The sequence below is a fragment of the Cyprinodon variegatus genome, unplaced genomic scaffold, assembly GCF_000732505.1.
Source record: "Cyprinodon variegatus isolate N-32 unplaced genomic scaffold, C_variegatus-1.0 Scaffold2036, whole genome shotgun sequence".
NCBI lineage: Eukaryota > Metazoa > Chordata > Actinopteri > Cyprinodontiformes > Cyprinodontidae > Cyprinodon > Cyprinodon variegatus.
Window position 1 is genome coordinate 38730 of NW_015152489.1, and position 18100 is coordinate 56829.

At 36.7% G+C, this 18100-nt stretch overlaps 1 protein-coding gene across 1 annotated transcript in view; it reads right to left on the bottom strand.

The window, feature by feature from the left end:
* The window catches only part of LOC107105061 (neuropilin-2-like), a 39455-nt gene extending 26047 nt beyond the window's left edge, over positions 1 to 13408 (bottom strand). Inside the window, exons 1-4 of the mRNA XM_015405179.1 lie at positions 13403 to 13408; positions 10499 to 10726; positions 4857 to 5012; positions 4595 to 4764 (exon numbers count right to left, since the gene is read on the bottom strand). Of these exons, the coding sequence (XP_015260665.1) occupies positions 4595 to 4764; positions 4857 to 5012; positions 10499 to 10610 (438 nt within the window). The 5' untranslated portion in view covers positions 10611 to 10726; positions 13403 to 13408. The remainder of the gene's footprint in view (positions 1 to 4594; positions 4765 to 4856; positions 5013 to 10498; positions 10727 to 13402) is intronic.
* Between the last annotated feature and the right edge of the window lie 4692 nt (positions 13409 to 18100).

Below are 18100 nucleotides of genomic sequence, written 5' to 3' on the forward strand. Positions count from 1 at the left end.
TTATTTTATTTAGTTTTTTATTACCCCTCCTTATCTGCTCCTCTGAGTTTCTTGGACTGCTGCTGCTCTCTCCCAACAAATCGATTGTTATGACCCGGGGCTCTTTTTAATTTCCTCACCTTCAATAAGCATAATCACCTCCTATGCTAATTGTGGATATTTGGCTTTCTGCCTGTTATGCTACTGGCTGTGTTGTGATGAATGTACAGGGATGCAACAGATAACGATTTGTCTTTATGGTCTTGAATTATTTCAGCTTTCTAAAGTAGACATTTGAACTTAATGCCCTGGTTTAAATCCCACAGAGTGCCACTGTGAATCGCAGAGAAAACCCTTAGACCCAGAATGCTCTTTGGGTAATGCTAAATGAAAGCCCCCAAACGAAGGGTTAAATGCAGAGGACAAATTTCCTTTCATTGCATAAAATTGCACCAATCAATTAAGATAATTATTATTATCATCATTATAAATAAGCAAACACTATGAAATATTTTATGGAAGAATATCTGGAAAGAAAAACTAAAAAAAAAGGTAATATATTTTTTTGGGGAAAAAAGCAGTCTGTACTTGAGTTGAACATCTTATATTTAAATTGACTAGGTATCCAAATTAAGCTTTTTTTAAAGCCTGTTCTTGCTATATCTACATACTGATTTATCTATACAATGATTAATTGTTTAATCAATAAAGGCAGCCTATCAATTAGCAAGTTAGACAAACTGTGACACTACCACCAAGATGTTTTGTAATGATGGAATGATTATCCAATAATAGAACTATAAGTAATGCATGGTATGACTACTGTCCAATAGCTTTATCTGCATCTGATTTAACCAAAATTAAATGCATGGCTAAAAACCAAAAATGTATCATCAATAACAGAAACCACAATAAAAACAACCCCAGAGAAATAATCAGTCAATGTTTGAAAAAAAGTTTCCTTATACATGAACTTCAGAGTTTGGTTATCTGAATTCAAGACAGACAGATAGAGATGAAAAAAGTCCCTTTTGTTGGTCAAAACATTTATTCTCCTCCAAAAGAGCTGCTGAAAGTTGGAGATTAATCTGAGGCTGCTGTGCGAATGTGTGCTGTTATGTCCCACACGGGTAAGGTACAAAACACCAGGGGAGGGAAAATGCAGCGTTTGTTATCTGTCAAGAAGACAGGTGTTTTAGATTACTTGCAACACACACACATACACACACGCTTCTGCACCAGTAGGGCATGAACAAGATCTACCAAGACAACTAATCAATAGTTCAGGGTAGAGGATGAGGGGAGAGGAGACGGAGAGGTAAGGAGAAAGGTAGAGGGAGAATAAGGAAAACAGAGGTAAAGAACAGATGAAAAAGAGAGAAATGCTAAGTGCGCTTTCCCAGGGAAGGTTCCTCATCAATCACAGAGTTGTTAGAATAACAGAGCCACAAGAACTCCACAATCAAACTGCATCGCACCAACAGAATAGAAAAGAATAGAATTTTTCCTCGAATCATTGTTGAAGTACTACGAGGATTAATTATTTTCCCCAAGCAAAGTCCCACATTCATTTTAAGATATTAAAGACAATAAGAGACATAATCTAATTAGGTGACATGCAGTGGCATTGATCACAGCTGCTTACGAAGAACATTAGAGTTACGACATTTTTTATTCAGTATTACAGCAACAAGGCAGCACGTCTTCTGCTCTTTCATGACAACATACATACTGGCAGAGTCAGATACAAGCAGTTAATTTATACATCAATCTTAATCTGGCTTAAATTATACTCATAATTATGTTAATTAATACAAAACATATATTGCATTATAAAAACATTTTTATTATTAATACTAATAACAAGGTTGAATTAACACTGGTGACTAGACTGATTACTGTAAGTCCTGAAATAAAAAATAACTACACCCACTTAGCACTTCATTATGTCACACATTATGAGAGTCTGTTTAACATCACACTTCACACACTGGCATAGATTCAACATGCTGTCTGAACCATTCTCCAGATATTTTAGTCCATATTGATGGTAGCTGGTTTCTGCAGATATGTTGACTGGATATCACTATGGGAAGCATTTTTTTTCTCTCGCACATTCAAAGGTGTTATATTGAAGTGAGACTTTGGGCATGTGATGGATCAGAACATATTTTAGGGTCAAGAAGACAGTATGAAGTTACTTGAACTTTGAGATTTTAATCTCAATGACATAACTGAATTAAATAGAATAAAATCTTTTTTGGACAAGCCAATAAACACATGGAAATTGTCATTCGCAATACTGAAGTTGACCGTTGGGCTCAAATGATATTCAATTAGTACTCTTGTATGGAGCTAAATATTTAAACCTTAAAAAATACTTTTTCACAACTATGATTTAACCATGGTGATCTTAATCAGGTTTTATCTTTTTTTTTTTGCTTAAGCAAAATATATGGCCCCATTTCAGCTCAAATCTGAATGGCCAAAGCATGTCAGTACTTAGACAAATCTGGAAAAAAAAACTAAACACCAAAAATAAAAAAGACAGGCACAAATACAAGCAAAAGTAACATAAACATAATCCATTAAAAAGGTTACGTTATCGATAATATAACCAAAAGATCTACAGTATACATAAAAATCAAAGCCTAAACCTAAATATGTTTTCTTGGATAGTTGAGTCACTGATCTATAGAGAATGAGTTCCAACTACATAGCCAGTTCTGATAAATAACTCTGTTTCTAAAATCTCATTAAATAATTTCATAGTCACTGCTAAGTTTCCGATTTCAACCCACCTCTGCAAGCTCTAATGACATAATAGGCAGGTATCAGAAACACTGGAACAAACTTATATAGAAGCAAAGTCACTAAAGGAAAGCAGAATCCTGAATTGTCTTTGTATTACAGCATTTGGTGCTTGTAAAGATTATAGAGTAGAAAAGATAACCCTCCTGAAACTAAATCAATCTTCCTTTAAGTTCATACGTCTCTAAACCTCGAACGTGAAGCTTTAGGCTGGCTTTGGAAGATTCTCCAAAGGTGCCAACCATCACCATAATCTATTGTTAACGGTCTGCAGCGGTATAAAAAGTCCTGTTTTTTTGCTGGCCTGGCTGAACCTTAACTTCACTTTCTCCCTCTGAGCCAGACAGCCTCATAACTCAAGCTTAGCTCAGGGACAAAATAAAGCTGGCACTATGACAGAACGCCGGAAACAAAGCCTCACATACCCTGGCTGCTAAACCCAAACAACACCATAGCTCCCTCCTACTCACAGCTATCTCTCCTTTTAACACTGACACAAATATATCAGTGAGAGGGTTATTATGTCAACAGCGGATAAAGATTGAGGACCATCTTTGTTCAGGTTATTAAAAGGAAGATTTTCCCTTTTTATGACATCAGCTTTTAAAGACGTAATGTTCAAATTAGGGCTAAAATCTAATCCAAGAAACCTAATTTTGGTTGGTTAAGTTTAGAAAAACCCATGGGAAATGTTTCCAACATGAAAGAAAGACTATGTCCAGCAATCCTTCTTCAAAAGGAATTAAGATGAAAAGTAAAATTCTGAAGGTGATCAAATTTACTTGGTTAATTCAATTTAAAGCAAGTCTGACCATGTTAAAAATCAGGAGTTTGTTGGTCGTAAGATTACAACTGTGTATTACCAGAAAGTCAGGGAGAAAAGACAGCAACGAAGTAGAGAAAAACTATCTGGCACTAGTCAATCAGGGAAGATTATAAGGTCATCGACAGAAAAAAAAAAAAATGCAAGGGTTATGAAAGATTAAAAACAAACAGGAAGCTGCCAATCTTCCTAGAAGTTACTGTCACAGAAAACCCACCCCAAGGGCAGACAGCACAATGTAGAAACAAAAGCAAAACACAAGCTGTATGGCACTCTACAAACCTCATTTAGATTGATAAAGGTTGTTTCACATCAATACAACAGCAGCTAAATCAGAAAAGTATTGCCCGGCTTGTACCAGGAAACAGCTTCTTATGTCTAAAAGGAAGGACGAAGCTGCATCTCACTAATGTAAAGCCAAAATGATGTGCCTTTTTTGGACGAGACAAAGAAAAGCAACAATGAAAAGCTCCAGGTTTGTTGAAAAACCAAAGACACGCTAATAACCTGTACCATGTATCAGTTGCAGGGGAATGAAAAATAATTTGACAAAAATTTGAAATTAAATAAAGCTATCATTGATTTTAAGCGAATGCTTTTGGGAATTTTATATTTTTAGTCTAATCTTAGCCCACTTTTTGACTGTCTGGGTCCAAACCCAGACAAAACGTGTAGATTTAAATAATGGTTCTGAATAGACATTTACAGTAATTGACTGCTGCTGAGTTGGCTGAAATAAGATGATCAACAGGGATATAATGCTAGAATGATGAACAAAACTGCAAAAAGAAATGGTAATAGCAGTTTTAACAACCCAACAAAAGTCAGGACCTCAATCAGTTTAAAGTGTAGAGATAATAGCTGAGGATAGCAGTAAATACCTGCAAAACTCCATGAACCAAAAAATGAGCCAAAGTCAAGTCAATGATAGCTGAACAAAAAACACATTTTTAATGACTTTAGTTAAGAGGAAAATTTTACCTGTATGTACTCCCTGTTGTTGTCTTCAGCAGGCGTCCACCCATTTTCTTTAAAATTGAGGCGGGCTTGCCTCGGCAGCCAATTTCCATCCTGGAAACTTGACGAAGCCATGATCTGCTCGTCCGTGATCTTTCCTGACTCCATGCCTAATGCATTGCTGCAGTGGAAAGCTAGAGAAGGAGGAGAGGGATGTTGTAAGGAAATGATTATGACCCAGAACTCATGTTTTATTTCAAAAGTCAACTGGAAACTTTAAACTTACTCTCACTGACTTCCTTGTGTGTCATGTTGTATCGAGCTGAGAAGCCATCTTTAGCCACGGCCATGTCAGTATGGAAGGCGAGTGACAGAATCCCAGTCGATGATTGGATTTCAGGAGGTACCCTTGTCCCACAGTAACGGCCAATCAGAGGGCCCACTGTCAATAGAAATCAATAAATTAGCCAATTTCCACATCAAAAAATCTATTTCGCTGAAAACTGGATACTGTTTTTTAAATGTATACCTATTACTGACCAAATTTCTTACTGTGTTAGACACACAAGATATCTCTCTGCTAAACATCTATAGACTCCGGTAGTGTGGCCAAGTGGTCTATGGTGCTGTCTCGATAGAGGCGTGGGTTCAAATCCCATCACTGCCATATTGGGTTATTGCTGGCCTAGTGGTTGGAGTATTGAGCTTGGGTCCCAGAGGTTCTGAGTTCGAGATCCACTCATTCCCACGGACTGCCACTCTGGGTCCCTGAGCAAGACCCTTAACCTCCACACAATAGCAGCCCACTGCTCCCCAAAGGGAGAGTGAATTTTGTTGCTTTGTACTTGTGACAATGTAATGACAATAAAGTGAAATTCTATTCTATATTCAAATCCTTTAATCCCTCAACCCACAAACTGCTCTTTATCCTTTGTTACCTCCACTGTTTTATCACTCATCTCTGAAGCTCCCTTCAGGCGTGACGTCCGCTCATCAATTCCTGTCTTTACCACTTTTATCTTCATCTATCAAATCCATCTCTGGACTAAACATAGTTTTACAATCTCCATCATAATGAAGGTAGAGATTCTGTATTAACCATACAGTATATTGTAAACATTACTCCACAGTTACACTTTGGATCAAACAATGTAAAGACCTAAATATAAAGAGATGGTTGTGTTTTAATGTCTAAATGTATTGGTGTGTGTACAGAGCTTTTAGAGGGATACCTGAGGTACCAAGATTTATTTTATTCTGATTTCATGAATCGATTCGACTAAATGTAGTTGAAGTGACAAGAAAATGATAGAAGTCCTTCAGGTTTTGATTGAAAATCTAAAACAGTGGCATACATTTCTATTCTGCCCCTTGTATGTAGAGGCATTTTTTACTTTAGTTTTATCTGGTATTCTGGGGCCATTTCTTTATTAGCTTTGCACGGCTAGAGACTAAAATTTATTTTTTCCCCGATTAAGTTCAGTTAAATTACATGGGAGTCATCTATGAACATCTACCTTTAATATATATGATTTTATCTGAACCACTGCATGTTGCAGTGTAGTATTAAGCTCCATATACTATATATTCAGTCCCTTTTTTAGAATAACATTCTCAAAACAGGAGGATCTCATTATCAATTTTCCCAATGCTTTGTCTTCAGGGTAATCTTGAGCCTCTAATAAATCTTGAAGTCCCTCACAGCTCTGATGAATATTTAAGTTTTAATAAAATACAATAAAGTCTGATGGTATTTATTTTATCTGATCTTACTGGTTGGCGTAGGGAATTGATGGGGGGATTAGAAATGCTTTTTCACTTTTTTTATCTAAAAAGAAGATTCCTTCCAGCTCAAAATGATGCCCCAAAAGGTGGCGCTACACTGTATTAACTCAAGGGGGCTGAATAATTTCACGCCCCCAATTTTTCAGTTTTTATTTGTTAAAAAAGTGTAAAATATACAATAAATTTTTTTCCATTTCTTGATTGTGTCCCACTGTATGTTGATTCTTCACAAAAAAATTACAATTTTAAATATTTATGTTTGAAGCCTGATAATTGGCAAAAGGTGCAAAAGTTCAAGGAGGCTTACTTCATGCTTTTGCAAGGCACTGTATACGTCACAAAGAATATTAATAAGGTACACTGCTTAGCTTGTAAATGTAAGGTGGCACAATGTGGAAAAAATAGAATATTTTTTTCCATCCACTCAAGATGTCAGAGCTACGACAGTATACTTCAACTATGTCAGTCACACAAGATCCCACTGCTGCTGGGATAGACATCTATCTTTAAATCCCTTCATCCTTTAACCCTCGAATTTGTCTCTCTCTGCTGATACTTCCACTGTTTTATCACTCCTCTCTATCACTCCCTCCAGCAGCGCTGCCTGCTCATCCTCCTTGTGTCATCACCTCGCTTTTCTTCATCTATCATCTCCATCTCTGGACTAAACACAGTTTTACAACAAGCACTAAAAGCGTAAACATAGTTTTTGTATTAATCTAAGGATGTAAGTGATTCCTGTGCTGTTTTTCCACTCCAGAGGCCTACTGTAGCACAAAATGTGAATGCCTCAACGTAAACAGATGATTGTGATTTACAGCTAGAAGCGTGTGTGTGCGTGGGTGTGTGTGTGTGTGCTTCTGTGTTAGAACAGCAGTGTGTGTAGAAATAGTAAAACATTTATCCTGCAAACTCCTAGCTCCAGAGAGATACATATAAAGAGGAGGAGGAGAGAAAATAGCCGGCGATCGAACTGCGGTATTGATTTTTTCCTTCCCTTTTGGAATGGTTGGATGTTTGAAATACGGCTCTTGACCAAATAATAGCAATAACTCTTTTCTTGTTGGTGGCAAAGAGATGGGAAAACAAGGAAAAAGACAAGTAGAACGAAATAAGAGTAAAATACAGCGCAATTAAACTTTTTTTATTTTTTAAACAAGGCTTCATGTATTTACAGCCTGCTTTACAGACAGGGCTCATCTCATTTCCATCCCATTCCCTAGGTTGATGTATGAGTATGAAAGCAAACAGCTGACTAGTCAGTTGATCTGAGGAGATAAAATCTGAGGATACCAAAGCTTGTATGAACACTGGGGTAAATATATGAACGGTTGAGGCTTATCTCAGTTTTCACCTTATTTAATTTGTTGTTTAAAGTAAAAATTGACTTATAACGCTGCTCATCCCTGCTCCATTAAATGACTAAACTAATTTTAGACTGTGTTTTAAAAACTTCTCCAATTTGTACACAGGTTTAAATGGCCTTTATCATGCAAAATCAGCTTCTTGAGCTTTTACCCATGCTGTGAGGCTTTCCCTTTATCAAAATCACGCCCACAGCCTCATTTCACTTCATTTATGGATATATGAGCAGCGATCCCTCCCTGTCCTGGAAAAAAAGTTGGGGCCATCAATGTTTGACCATCATCATTTTACGTCATTTAACACAAAATCCATCTTAAACTGTAATATGTTTTTGAACCATGTTCCCCTTCCTCATTGTACATAGTAGTTTAGTTTAGTTTTACTAGTCTTAGTTGAGAGTGTTAAACTGAATTATGTTTGACTTGGATCTGAATGATTCTTGTTAATAAACTCTTATATTTTGAGCAGAAGTTGTGGTGAATGTATTCCATGTATGTGCAGAGTTAACTGTTTGACCATAATTAGAGCTCGAATCACTCTTTCATCTATTGTTCTAACACACAGTTAGTAGGGCTGTGTGTCATAAACAGTATATAACAGCTGAAATAATATCTGATTAAATAAGATATTCTACCCCCCCTACAGGGGAGGGCAATAAACATCTTAAAGTATCAGAAACATAAATTCCCAGCTGGCTGGGAATAGAATAAACATAAAATCACAACACTGCAGATTTCAAGTGCATATTGTGCAGAAAAGTAACTACATGCAAAAGTGTTTTTGCCCCCTTCTGTATCACTTATGGTTTTAATTTTTGTTACACCAAGATGTTAAGCAAAAGAAAAGTGCAGTTTCCTTATTTTAAGGAACTGACCAACAGAATGCAGCTATGGTGTATTTAAAATTAGGCATCTAACTGAATGTTTTAAAACAACAGATTGCTTTGCTGTCTTGAAACCTCTGAGGTAATATCACACCATTTACCAGCATGTGTCTTTTGAGAATGAATCAAAGGGCCTCCACCTATGAAATGTCATCCTATTTCATTTTGTTCTCCGTTTTGTAGACTTTCTCTGTTAAAGCATTTTATTCTCCAACTCAAAATGCCGTAAAGCAGCTGTGTCTTTAAGCTCCATTCTTGTAAGCAGCCGTCTTTTCTGCTCTGTCTTGCCCTTGCCCTGCAGGCTGAATTTATTTCTAAAGCTATTCTCATTGCAAGCACATTAAAAAAGAAACCGTCGGTTCTCTTTAAATAATGCTTAATGTTTCTTTGACAATCAACTGTTCAAGATCAAGTGTTTAAGATTTGGCAAGTGGATATATTTTTAACTAATACCATGCAGTTTTAGAAACAACAAAACTCTAAGTATTAATGTAGCCTAAACAAGCCTGAATACAAAATCTGGACAAATTCCTTTCCCCACTTTTCTTTCCCAGTTTCAGAAACCCTGTTTATCCTTTCTCAAAGACAGACCACAAACCTCTCAACCTTAAACCTCAGGCCAACATCTCCTTCTTTGTTCCTGTATTTCCAGCTGCAGAGATGCTTTTATTGCCTTTTCATGAACACTTCCAGCTCCCTCTTTTTCTTTCATTGTTCAAAAGTAGACCCAAGGTCTTGGCAGGATATGGATTATTCCTTGTAGAATATCCCAAGTTTACAAGCAGCTAGACCAGAAATATCTTCACCATATTCCACTTTCCTTCTCACCTCCAGTCTCCTTTTTCCCTTTGCTCAACATCTCCTAATCTTTATTCCCCTTTAGAATTTACTCCAAAACAGGTGCCAGCATCCTGCCTGTAAGCCTAGCTTTTATCTACTGACACATAGCTGCTAAAATAGCATCTGCTCTACTGCAGTCAATAAGGATGTAGGCAGGGCCTGTTTTCTCTGTACCAACTCAAAAGGTATGTGAGGTAGTGCTGGAAATTTCTATAAACAACGTTCAACAAATTTACCAAGAATATCACAAATACTCAGTGTCTTTTAAAATTATTTAAAGTCCTTGAACTTTTCTCAACTTTTTAGATCAATACCAATTTCTATATAATTTCTAGATTCGATATATTCATGTTTATTGCATGGACCAACCTAAAGAAGAACCTAATTGTGAAGTAAAAGTAGGAGGATAGATTGCCTATCCTAATTTATTCTGACATGTCTTAATACAACCCAGAGCAACAAACATACTTCAGAAGACAATTAGATATATTATTCCACGACACTGTGATCTAATCTCAATAAATATTAAATTTTTCTCAAAAAGCCTCAGAGGTTTTATGGCAAATGTTCTTCATGAAAAGCATAGTAGTGACACCATGATTCTGTGGGGAGTGTTTGCTGTCAGAGGGGATAAGCAGGCTGTTCTGAGTTAATACGAACATTGAAAAAGCTATAAATACATTCTTTGAAAGAAAGCTTGTAGGAAACTTTCAGACTTGCCACTTTTTAGATTTATTCAACTTTAAACTTCCTCGTCAGCATGTCATTAAGCCTGATTAGCACTAATTAAAATGATTCTGGTGAACTAGAGTAAAAAAATGATCTAGTGGTAGTTCTTGAGGACTGAGTTTAATTAAAGCTTATAATTCCATGATAAACTTGTAGCTGTAATTGAAGCAAAAGGTTATTCTACAATGTCGAACATCAAGGGAGCTAAATGATTTGTGTTTATTAAAAAAAGAAAACTATAGATAAGTCTTCATCGCTTCATCACAACTTCCTAATTTGTTGGTGTATCACAAACATAGGAACATAAATTAAAGATCAAACTGTACCTCCAGGTAGTCCGTCCCACACTTCCAACCAGTCATACTTGCAGTCGCCATCACTGCCTGGCAGGGGGTCGTTCTCCAGGTCGAAGGTGAGGAAGGTGAGGGTGACATCCATGCTGGGGGGTACAATGATGATGAAGGAGCACTCCAGGTTGTGTGGGTATTTGTCGGGGAAGCCTGGGGACTCAATCAGCCCTGTGCGACTGGTGAAATTACGAGAACAGTCTGAGCCTAGAAAGAAAACAAACCAAAAACAAATGGTCAACTTAAAAGATCAAATAAGTCAAAACAGAACTTTCCACAGTTTTTATTTATTTATTTATTTTTTTAGATCCTTGTACAGTAGGAACAATTACTTTCCAGAACGTATTGGATTCCATCCTAACAAGCCTTGGGTGTTAGTATAGAACACGCTAACTTCTTGCATACAGTTGATACCATCAAAGAATCATGAAAGTTAGAGAACTATTAATTTGGGCTTTATTCATTTTTAACCCTGCAGCCTTCAGTTTACTTTTCCTTAATTTTGATGTTACTTTCCCAAAGCTTAAAAGATGCTTTTACGTCTTACAGTCAGAAACCAATTAGTTCATCTTAACGAGTTGAAATGGGTCAACCTGAAAATCTGATTTTTTTTTTTATGTTAAACATGTGTATTGGTGTTTAGCTTCAGCTAAAACTCGTTGAAAAAATCCACACTATGAAAGTAGATTGTATTTTTTCTTGCAAGCTCTTTGGTCAAACATGAAAAGCCCACAAGAGCCCCTTACAAAATTAATGCCATTTGTAGAAGGATGCAAACATTTGCCTTTCTTTTACCACTTCAATCTCTATTCCACTAAAGGGGGCGATTCTAACAAACAGGGACTCACCCGCAAGCAGTCAGCATGTCTTTTTTAACCATTTACCTACTGTGTAAGAGACAGGAAGCAAAGGTAAATAAAACATGGAGGATTGCTAATGTACTTATGCTACCTCATGCCACAAAAACAGTTTCTTCCCATCCGCTACCAGCCTTATCAACATGGCCCAGAACCCCCCGTGACACTTGAAACTGCCTCTCTCTCTCCCTTATTCATGACCTACAAGCTACACCAACATAGCATCTGCAGACCTTCTGCGTTAAAATAACCCACAGTCTACTGTGTATATAGTATACAGCTATATAATATATATTTGGGGCCCAAAGGTACTCTATTTATTTCATTTATTTATTTCATCAGAGGGCCCGGTGGCGCCAGTGTACGGCAGCCTCGCTTCTGTCAGTGAGCCCCAGGGCAGCTGTGAGTGTGTGTGTGAATGGGTGAATGAATGTAGTGTAAAGCGCTTTGGTCAGGTCTCCTAACTTGAATAAAGGCGCTATATAAGTACATGCCATTTACCATTTACCATTTACCATTTATTAATAAAATTTTTCATAAATAGGATTTAATATCAATTTAAAAACAATTCTATAAGAATTGTACATATAAAATACCTAGTTACGACTCCTTCCAGAGTAGTCATTTACAGTCACTATCCTTTTGGAATATATGTCTTACTCTCCATAATCTTTAAAATGCATCTTTAAGAACTGATGAGAACATTATATTTCATAATGGCACTAATAGGCCGCTTTCTGAGAAGCTACGGGTCGTGATGCTAAACTTTAAGCTCACTTTTTTAATTCAGTGCATGAAATTAATAATTTGTTCCAGTATAGCAACACATAGCTGCTAAAAAAGTAGCTTTTACAATCTAAAAAGTAACATGTGCCACATGTTGCCAGCAAATTGTGGTAAAGCATGGACTAATTCGACTATCCATAACAGTTCTTCATTTTCTACAAAAAACTACCAGACACAACAAAGGCTCAATGGATGGATGTGGAGTACAGAGGATCCCTCTACTATCATCACACATAGAGACCCACACACTCACACAACTGTAATATCCCCCTTATTAACACTCAGATTCATACAGTACATGTTATAGAATGAACACAGTCACACCAATTGGACCATTATTTCAGCTTAGCCAGCCATGTGTGACCAAACCTGACTCTCTCTCACACACACGCCCTCTGTCTAAGCCTCTTATTGTAACCCATTTCTCCCCAGTCTGTTTGGGTGTCTGCTATTGTACTTACATGATTCCATAAAAAAAAGGAGAAGTACGAATACATCACAAGATTGTGTTTATCAAAGCAGTGGGGGAAGCGTTTTTTTTTTTGTTCTAACAACGTGTCTACTAGCCGATTAAGGGCTTGTGTTTTGAACTCAAAGAGCCTGAACTCTTTTTCTTTCAAATGCAAATGAGTGCCTTGCTTTTTCATTGTGAGCGACATGGCAGTTGGAGTCACAGCGTGTCTGTGGAAGTAAAGCTCCAAAGTTAAAGCCTTTAATTTGATAAGGCCGCTTGGAGATCTCCATGGAAACTAGATTTTCATGCAACAAGTACAGTACAGACTGACAGATGCTATGTTTTTAATTCATTCAATTTGGAACATCCAGGCTATTGTAGGGGTAACTAAAGATATTTATCATTTCTCCAACATGTGATTTTTTTTTTTTTATCATCTCCACTGATATTTTTACTTGAGATTAATTGGTTCTGATTTGTCATTTGGATGGCAATGACTGTCACTCTTGCATGAGCATCAGTCACAACAGCTGATGATTTCAGATCATTCTTCCACTGTAACACTGAATAAAATAGCGTTTAGCTAGTAGTTAGTTATAGTATTCAGACTTTTTGTTATCATGATCTTCTTGGCGGCGTAGTGACCTCAGTGGCAGACAAACACACGTTCAGACATAAACACATGAGGTTTCTGTTGCGTCTGGCCCCCATGCAGAGGCAGTTGCTGAATAGCTGAAGGGCTTCGTGACTGTCAGTAAATGTGTGTGTGGCGAGTGCACGCTTGACCAGTTTTGTTGCCAGTAGCGATTTTATTCCCCTCTCATTACTTCATGTTCATAGAGTCTGCAAAAAAAAACACTTACTTATGCCCTCCTTTATCCTGTCTTGTTCGGATCTGTCCTTTCTTTGCATTGAAAGAAACACCTATCCCTACTTCATCGTGTTTCCAGTTGTGCTGCTTTACTTATGTTGTATGTGTTGGAACAGATTAAGTGAAAGAAGCATGGCGGTTTGTGTTTCTTTGTGTGTTGCTGGGCAGATCTGATGCTTATATGTTGTTGATCTCTGGGATTCAGGATGGGGATTGTCGGCATGTCTTTAAATCGTTGGCATGCAACCACTTTGGTTTATTACCGTTCAGTTTGTACAATAATAAGACACAAGATATAGTGAATATAAAAAAATCCAACAAATCTGGTTTTAAACTCCAAGATATTTTATGTAAAGTATGAAAAAAATCCATTTGTTACATTTTTTACAACCTTTAGTGAGACATAAAGTAAATCATTTATAATCAGCTGTGAAGTGAGTGAACAATGCAAGAGATAAAAAGCTGCAATAATTGGATGCATAAGTGTCTTAATTAAATCTTTGTTAAAATATCTTTTGAGTTAATTATAGTATTCAGTCTTCTTTAGCACAAACCGTCATTTATAAAGAATCTGAATGACTTCAAAGGTTCCCTAAAAGAACTATTGTGCATTATATTTGCAGTATGCATTGCTCACACTTACCTCTCCAGCTCTGAACAATAATCATTGATTGGAATGGGATCAAAGCTTTATGAAAGCTAGTCCAGAATAGTATTTAATCGTCCTTTATCCACTTTGTAACTAGTTTGGTGGTGTGCTTAGAGCAAATGAAGACCTGTTTGTGTGTAAAGTCTCAACATTCTGAGAGGATTTTTTGGTATTTATGAAAATAGTTATTTCATTATAATGGCATCTATTTTATGACAAGCTAAAATGTAGCAAAAATTCCACATATCCTAATACTACCTCCACCGTGCCTCAGACATAATGTTCTGTTCTAGCTGATTCAAGCTTTCTCTTTCTCTCTTTGAATATAATGGGTGTCTTATTATCTTAGGTCTACATTTATCAGACCTTCACGAATTAAGATCTTTGCCCCAAGGTGCATATAAAAATTATTTGTTTGAAATAATTTGTTTGTTTTTTATTCAATTGTATTGGACAGACATTTCAGTTTTTGTGAAAAATGTTCCACAATAATTTATCATAGCCTCAGGCTTTTGCAGAATAAAGATCTAACACTGGAACTATAGTGCAGAGACTTTTAACGTCTGCTGTATGTGCAAATTGACAGAAGTTTTAGATTCTTTTATTTGTAAACCTCAAACTTACAGCCCCTCATCTAACACACTCAGTTCACATGCTGAGGTGATTTACTGTAATACACCCACTAAAGGACGCACATTATAGGCGACCACACACAGTTCACCAATACCAATGTGAAAACCAACAGCATTATGCATGTTGGGATACCACCCAGTTGTTATTTTGGTCTGAGGCATGTGCAGCTTAAACTTCCCAGAAACAACCTTTCAGCATTTATATTGGGGTTACGCTTAATTTCTATTTTCAAAAACTTGCAGTTACTGCACTTGCAGCTAAACTCCCACGAACAAATAAAACCAAACTCCAAGACAATTAGCAGCAAAACGATGTCACTTCAGTTTACTGAAGGTTTGAATCCAGCAATATCTTACTGATGCAATTGCTAAAAATGTTTTGAAATTCTCATAATGACATTTAGATAAAGTTTATAATTTCCTACACTCTTTTCAAAGACTGTCTCCCCCTTTTTAATCTATTTCTCTTAACTGCCATACTTTCCTAGCTTCAGATAAACAAACATTTAAGGCTCTAAAATCCTCTATGGGAACATATTCTGAAAAAGCCCTCAGATAAACAAAATTGTGTGAATAAAGTACAGATTTTTGTAATGAAGGATTTGATGTTGCCAGGTTGCTTTAATCAGCAGCCCAGGATACTGCTGGCAACAATCAAAAGCAAAAAAAAAAAAAACATACATACTGTACAGTTCTAGACATATATTATGTTATATTTACACCTTAGGGCAATTAATGCTATAAAACTCTGGGACATTAAAGGATTTACTCAGTTTTCTTTGCTAAGCTCAAGTGACCATGCAATAAACAACTTTTTAAAAGCAATTCTCAGAATAGCCATCAATTGTAAAGGTTGGACTTCTTAATTTTATAATCTTTACAAGGTCAAAACTATATAGCTATCCTATATCCTATACTGTAGGTATAATCCTATAGGCTCAGAAAAAAGGATTTTATTCTTGCTTGTTAGAGAAAATATATATATTTTTTCTTTAAATGACGCATTCAAATGAAATATAATTTCATGGGTCTAGCAGCAGAGCTGAGTATGCAGGTTGTCAAAAGAATCCTGGATTTATCCCAATTACCTTGTCTTAGGTAAAGTTTCGAATCCTAACAATATTATACTAATTGCTAGGGGTGGGTAGTAACTACATAGTTAGATTTACTCAGATACATTTACTTAAGTAACTTCAAAATAAATCAAAGGCATTTTATGTTTTACTTTTACTTGAGTAAAAATATGTTGAAGTAGTGCTACTTTTACATAAGTAAAAGTTTTGGGTACTCTACCCACCTCTGATAATTGCCAAGCATTTGTCAGTTATGCAGCCAATGAAGATGGTTTTATCCAGACAAGGTTTGTCTCTAAAGGCTACTTAGCCCCTTACGTTTTGACCTCAGTGAGACTGTTATATTAAACTAATATTGCATTAAAAAAGCTAAAAAAGCTAAAACACTAATATCAGGTTTCAATATAAGGAGAAAGGTTTGCGATGAGAATAAGAAATACATTTTTACATTTTTCCAACATAAATAGATGACACCTTCTGACCAAAACACCACTTAATGTACTATGATACAAATATTTGAGTTTGAAAAGGCCAAAGCATGCTGTCATGCAGATGAAGCTATTCCATCAAAGATGCTTGTTTTGGTCTCCTTTATCATTTCATCATTGTTTTTCCAAAGCACCTTTGGCTTGTTGCTAGGTCAGATCTGGAACCACTTTCCTCAATGGGAGCTGGAAGAGGGAGGAGGCAGTGATATGATTGGTCAGACTTACTAATAAACTGAGCTGATGAGTAGTGGGACAGAGGCAGCGCCTAAAGCGCCTAAAGGCACTGGATAGAATGTAAACAAAACTGGTTATTGGAAAGGGTTGTCACGATAACTTCCACTCCACACTGCCCACAGTGTGAGTTTCTGCATGTAGGTGAGCATTTCTGTGATTTGGTGTAGGTGGATTTATCCTTACACAGTTGAGTTTAGTTGATTCAAATCACGTTAGGTTTAAAACTGCTGCCCATAGGCTGCAATATTAATATCAGTGTTTTTGTTTCATTTTCCAGTTACAGATAATGCTTTGAGTGACTTGAAGGTTTATTCTGTAGCAACATATTGTAGGTAAAACCAGAAAATATCCCTTAAATAAATTCCCACTTTTTGGTGTGAGAAAGACTGCATGTCTGCATGTGTGAATTAACATTTGCGTGCAGACATGCAAGCTGTCCCGTATTTGTCAGTATCCATCCAGCCTGCATCAGTGCATTCAAGTGTGTGTGTGAGTGTGTGGGTGCATGTGCGTGTGGGGAGTTCTGGGTCACAATGGCAGCTGGGGGAACACTGCCCGGGTGCTAAAGTTTGATTGGTTGTCACATGCTCATGCTTCTCTCAGTATTGGCTGGAAAATTTACTACTATTTCCATAGTAACAGGACTGTAAACAACAACAAGAGAGGCATGCCTGATTGTTTTACAACTTGTTTATGTGTGTGTTTGTTATTCTTCTGAACATTATTATTTATGGTCTTGTATCCATCGATCTGTTAGGTAAAAACAAAATGTTTGCAAACCCTCATCCACATTGGCAAACCTTCCCAGTGCTCCCAGTAACAGATGGGGGTTGGAAAAAGGCAAAAAAAAAATCACTTGAGGGGATGGAGGAAGCAAAAAAAAAAAAAAAACAGAAAAAACAAAGCCATTATCTAAGATAACAACATGGCAACACACGACACTGAAAGAGAGGGCCTCTGTTACAATGAAGACTTATTGCTCTATTTCAAATCTAGCAGAAAATCACACAGATAGCTTTAATAGTTTTCACACTGATTGTATTTTCAGTTCAGGGCATAGAAAATGCTTTTTATCTGGTGAACAGTTTACAGACAAGAACATGTCTAATCAGTGTTCCAGTACATAAAGAAAAATCTACAGTAATAGATAAAGCTACAGTAACAACCAAAACCTCAAACGGTTAAGCATTTGCTTGCATTTAAAGCCCCAGATTCAATATGTTGTAGAAGCCTCATTGTAATTACAGGGCAGATATTGCTCTACTCTCTTTGCACATTAACAAAAAAAAAAATAAATTAAATGAAATTAAATTCAAGCCTAGACTTTGAGCGTGCCATAGAAACACACCAATGGGCTCTAAACGTCATGCTAAAAGTGTAACCCTGACTGTATGCTGAAGGTTATAGACTTGCTGGAGGGTGAATCTCTGCCCCAGCCACAACAGTCTTTAAAAATATCTTACCGGCTTCCAGCAAAGAAGCCTCTATAGGTTTTCCAGAATCACTTTCTATTAAGCACCATCCATTTTCCTATCAA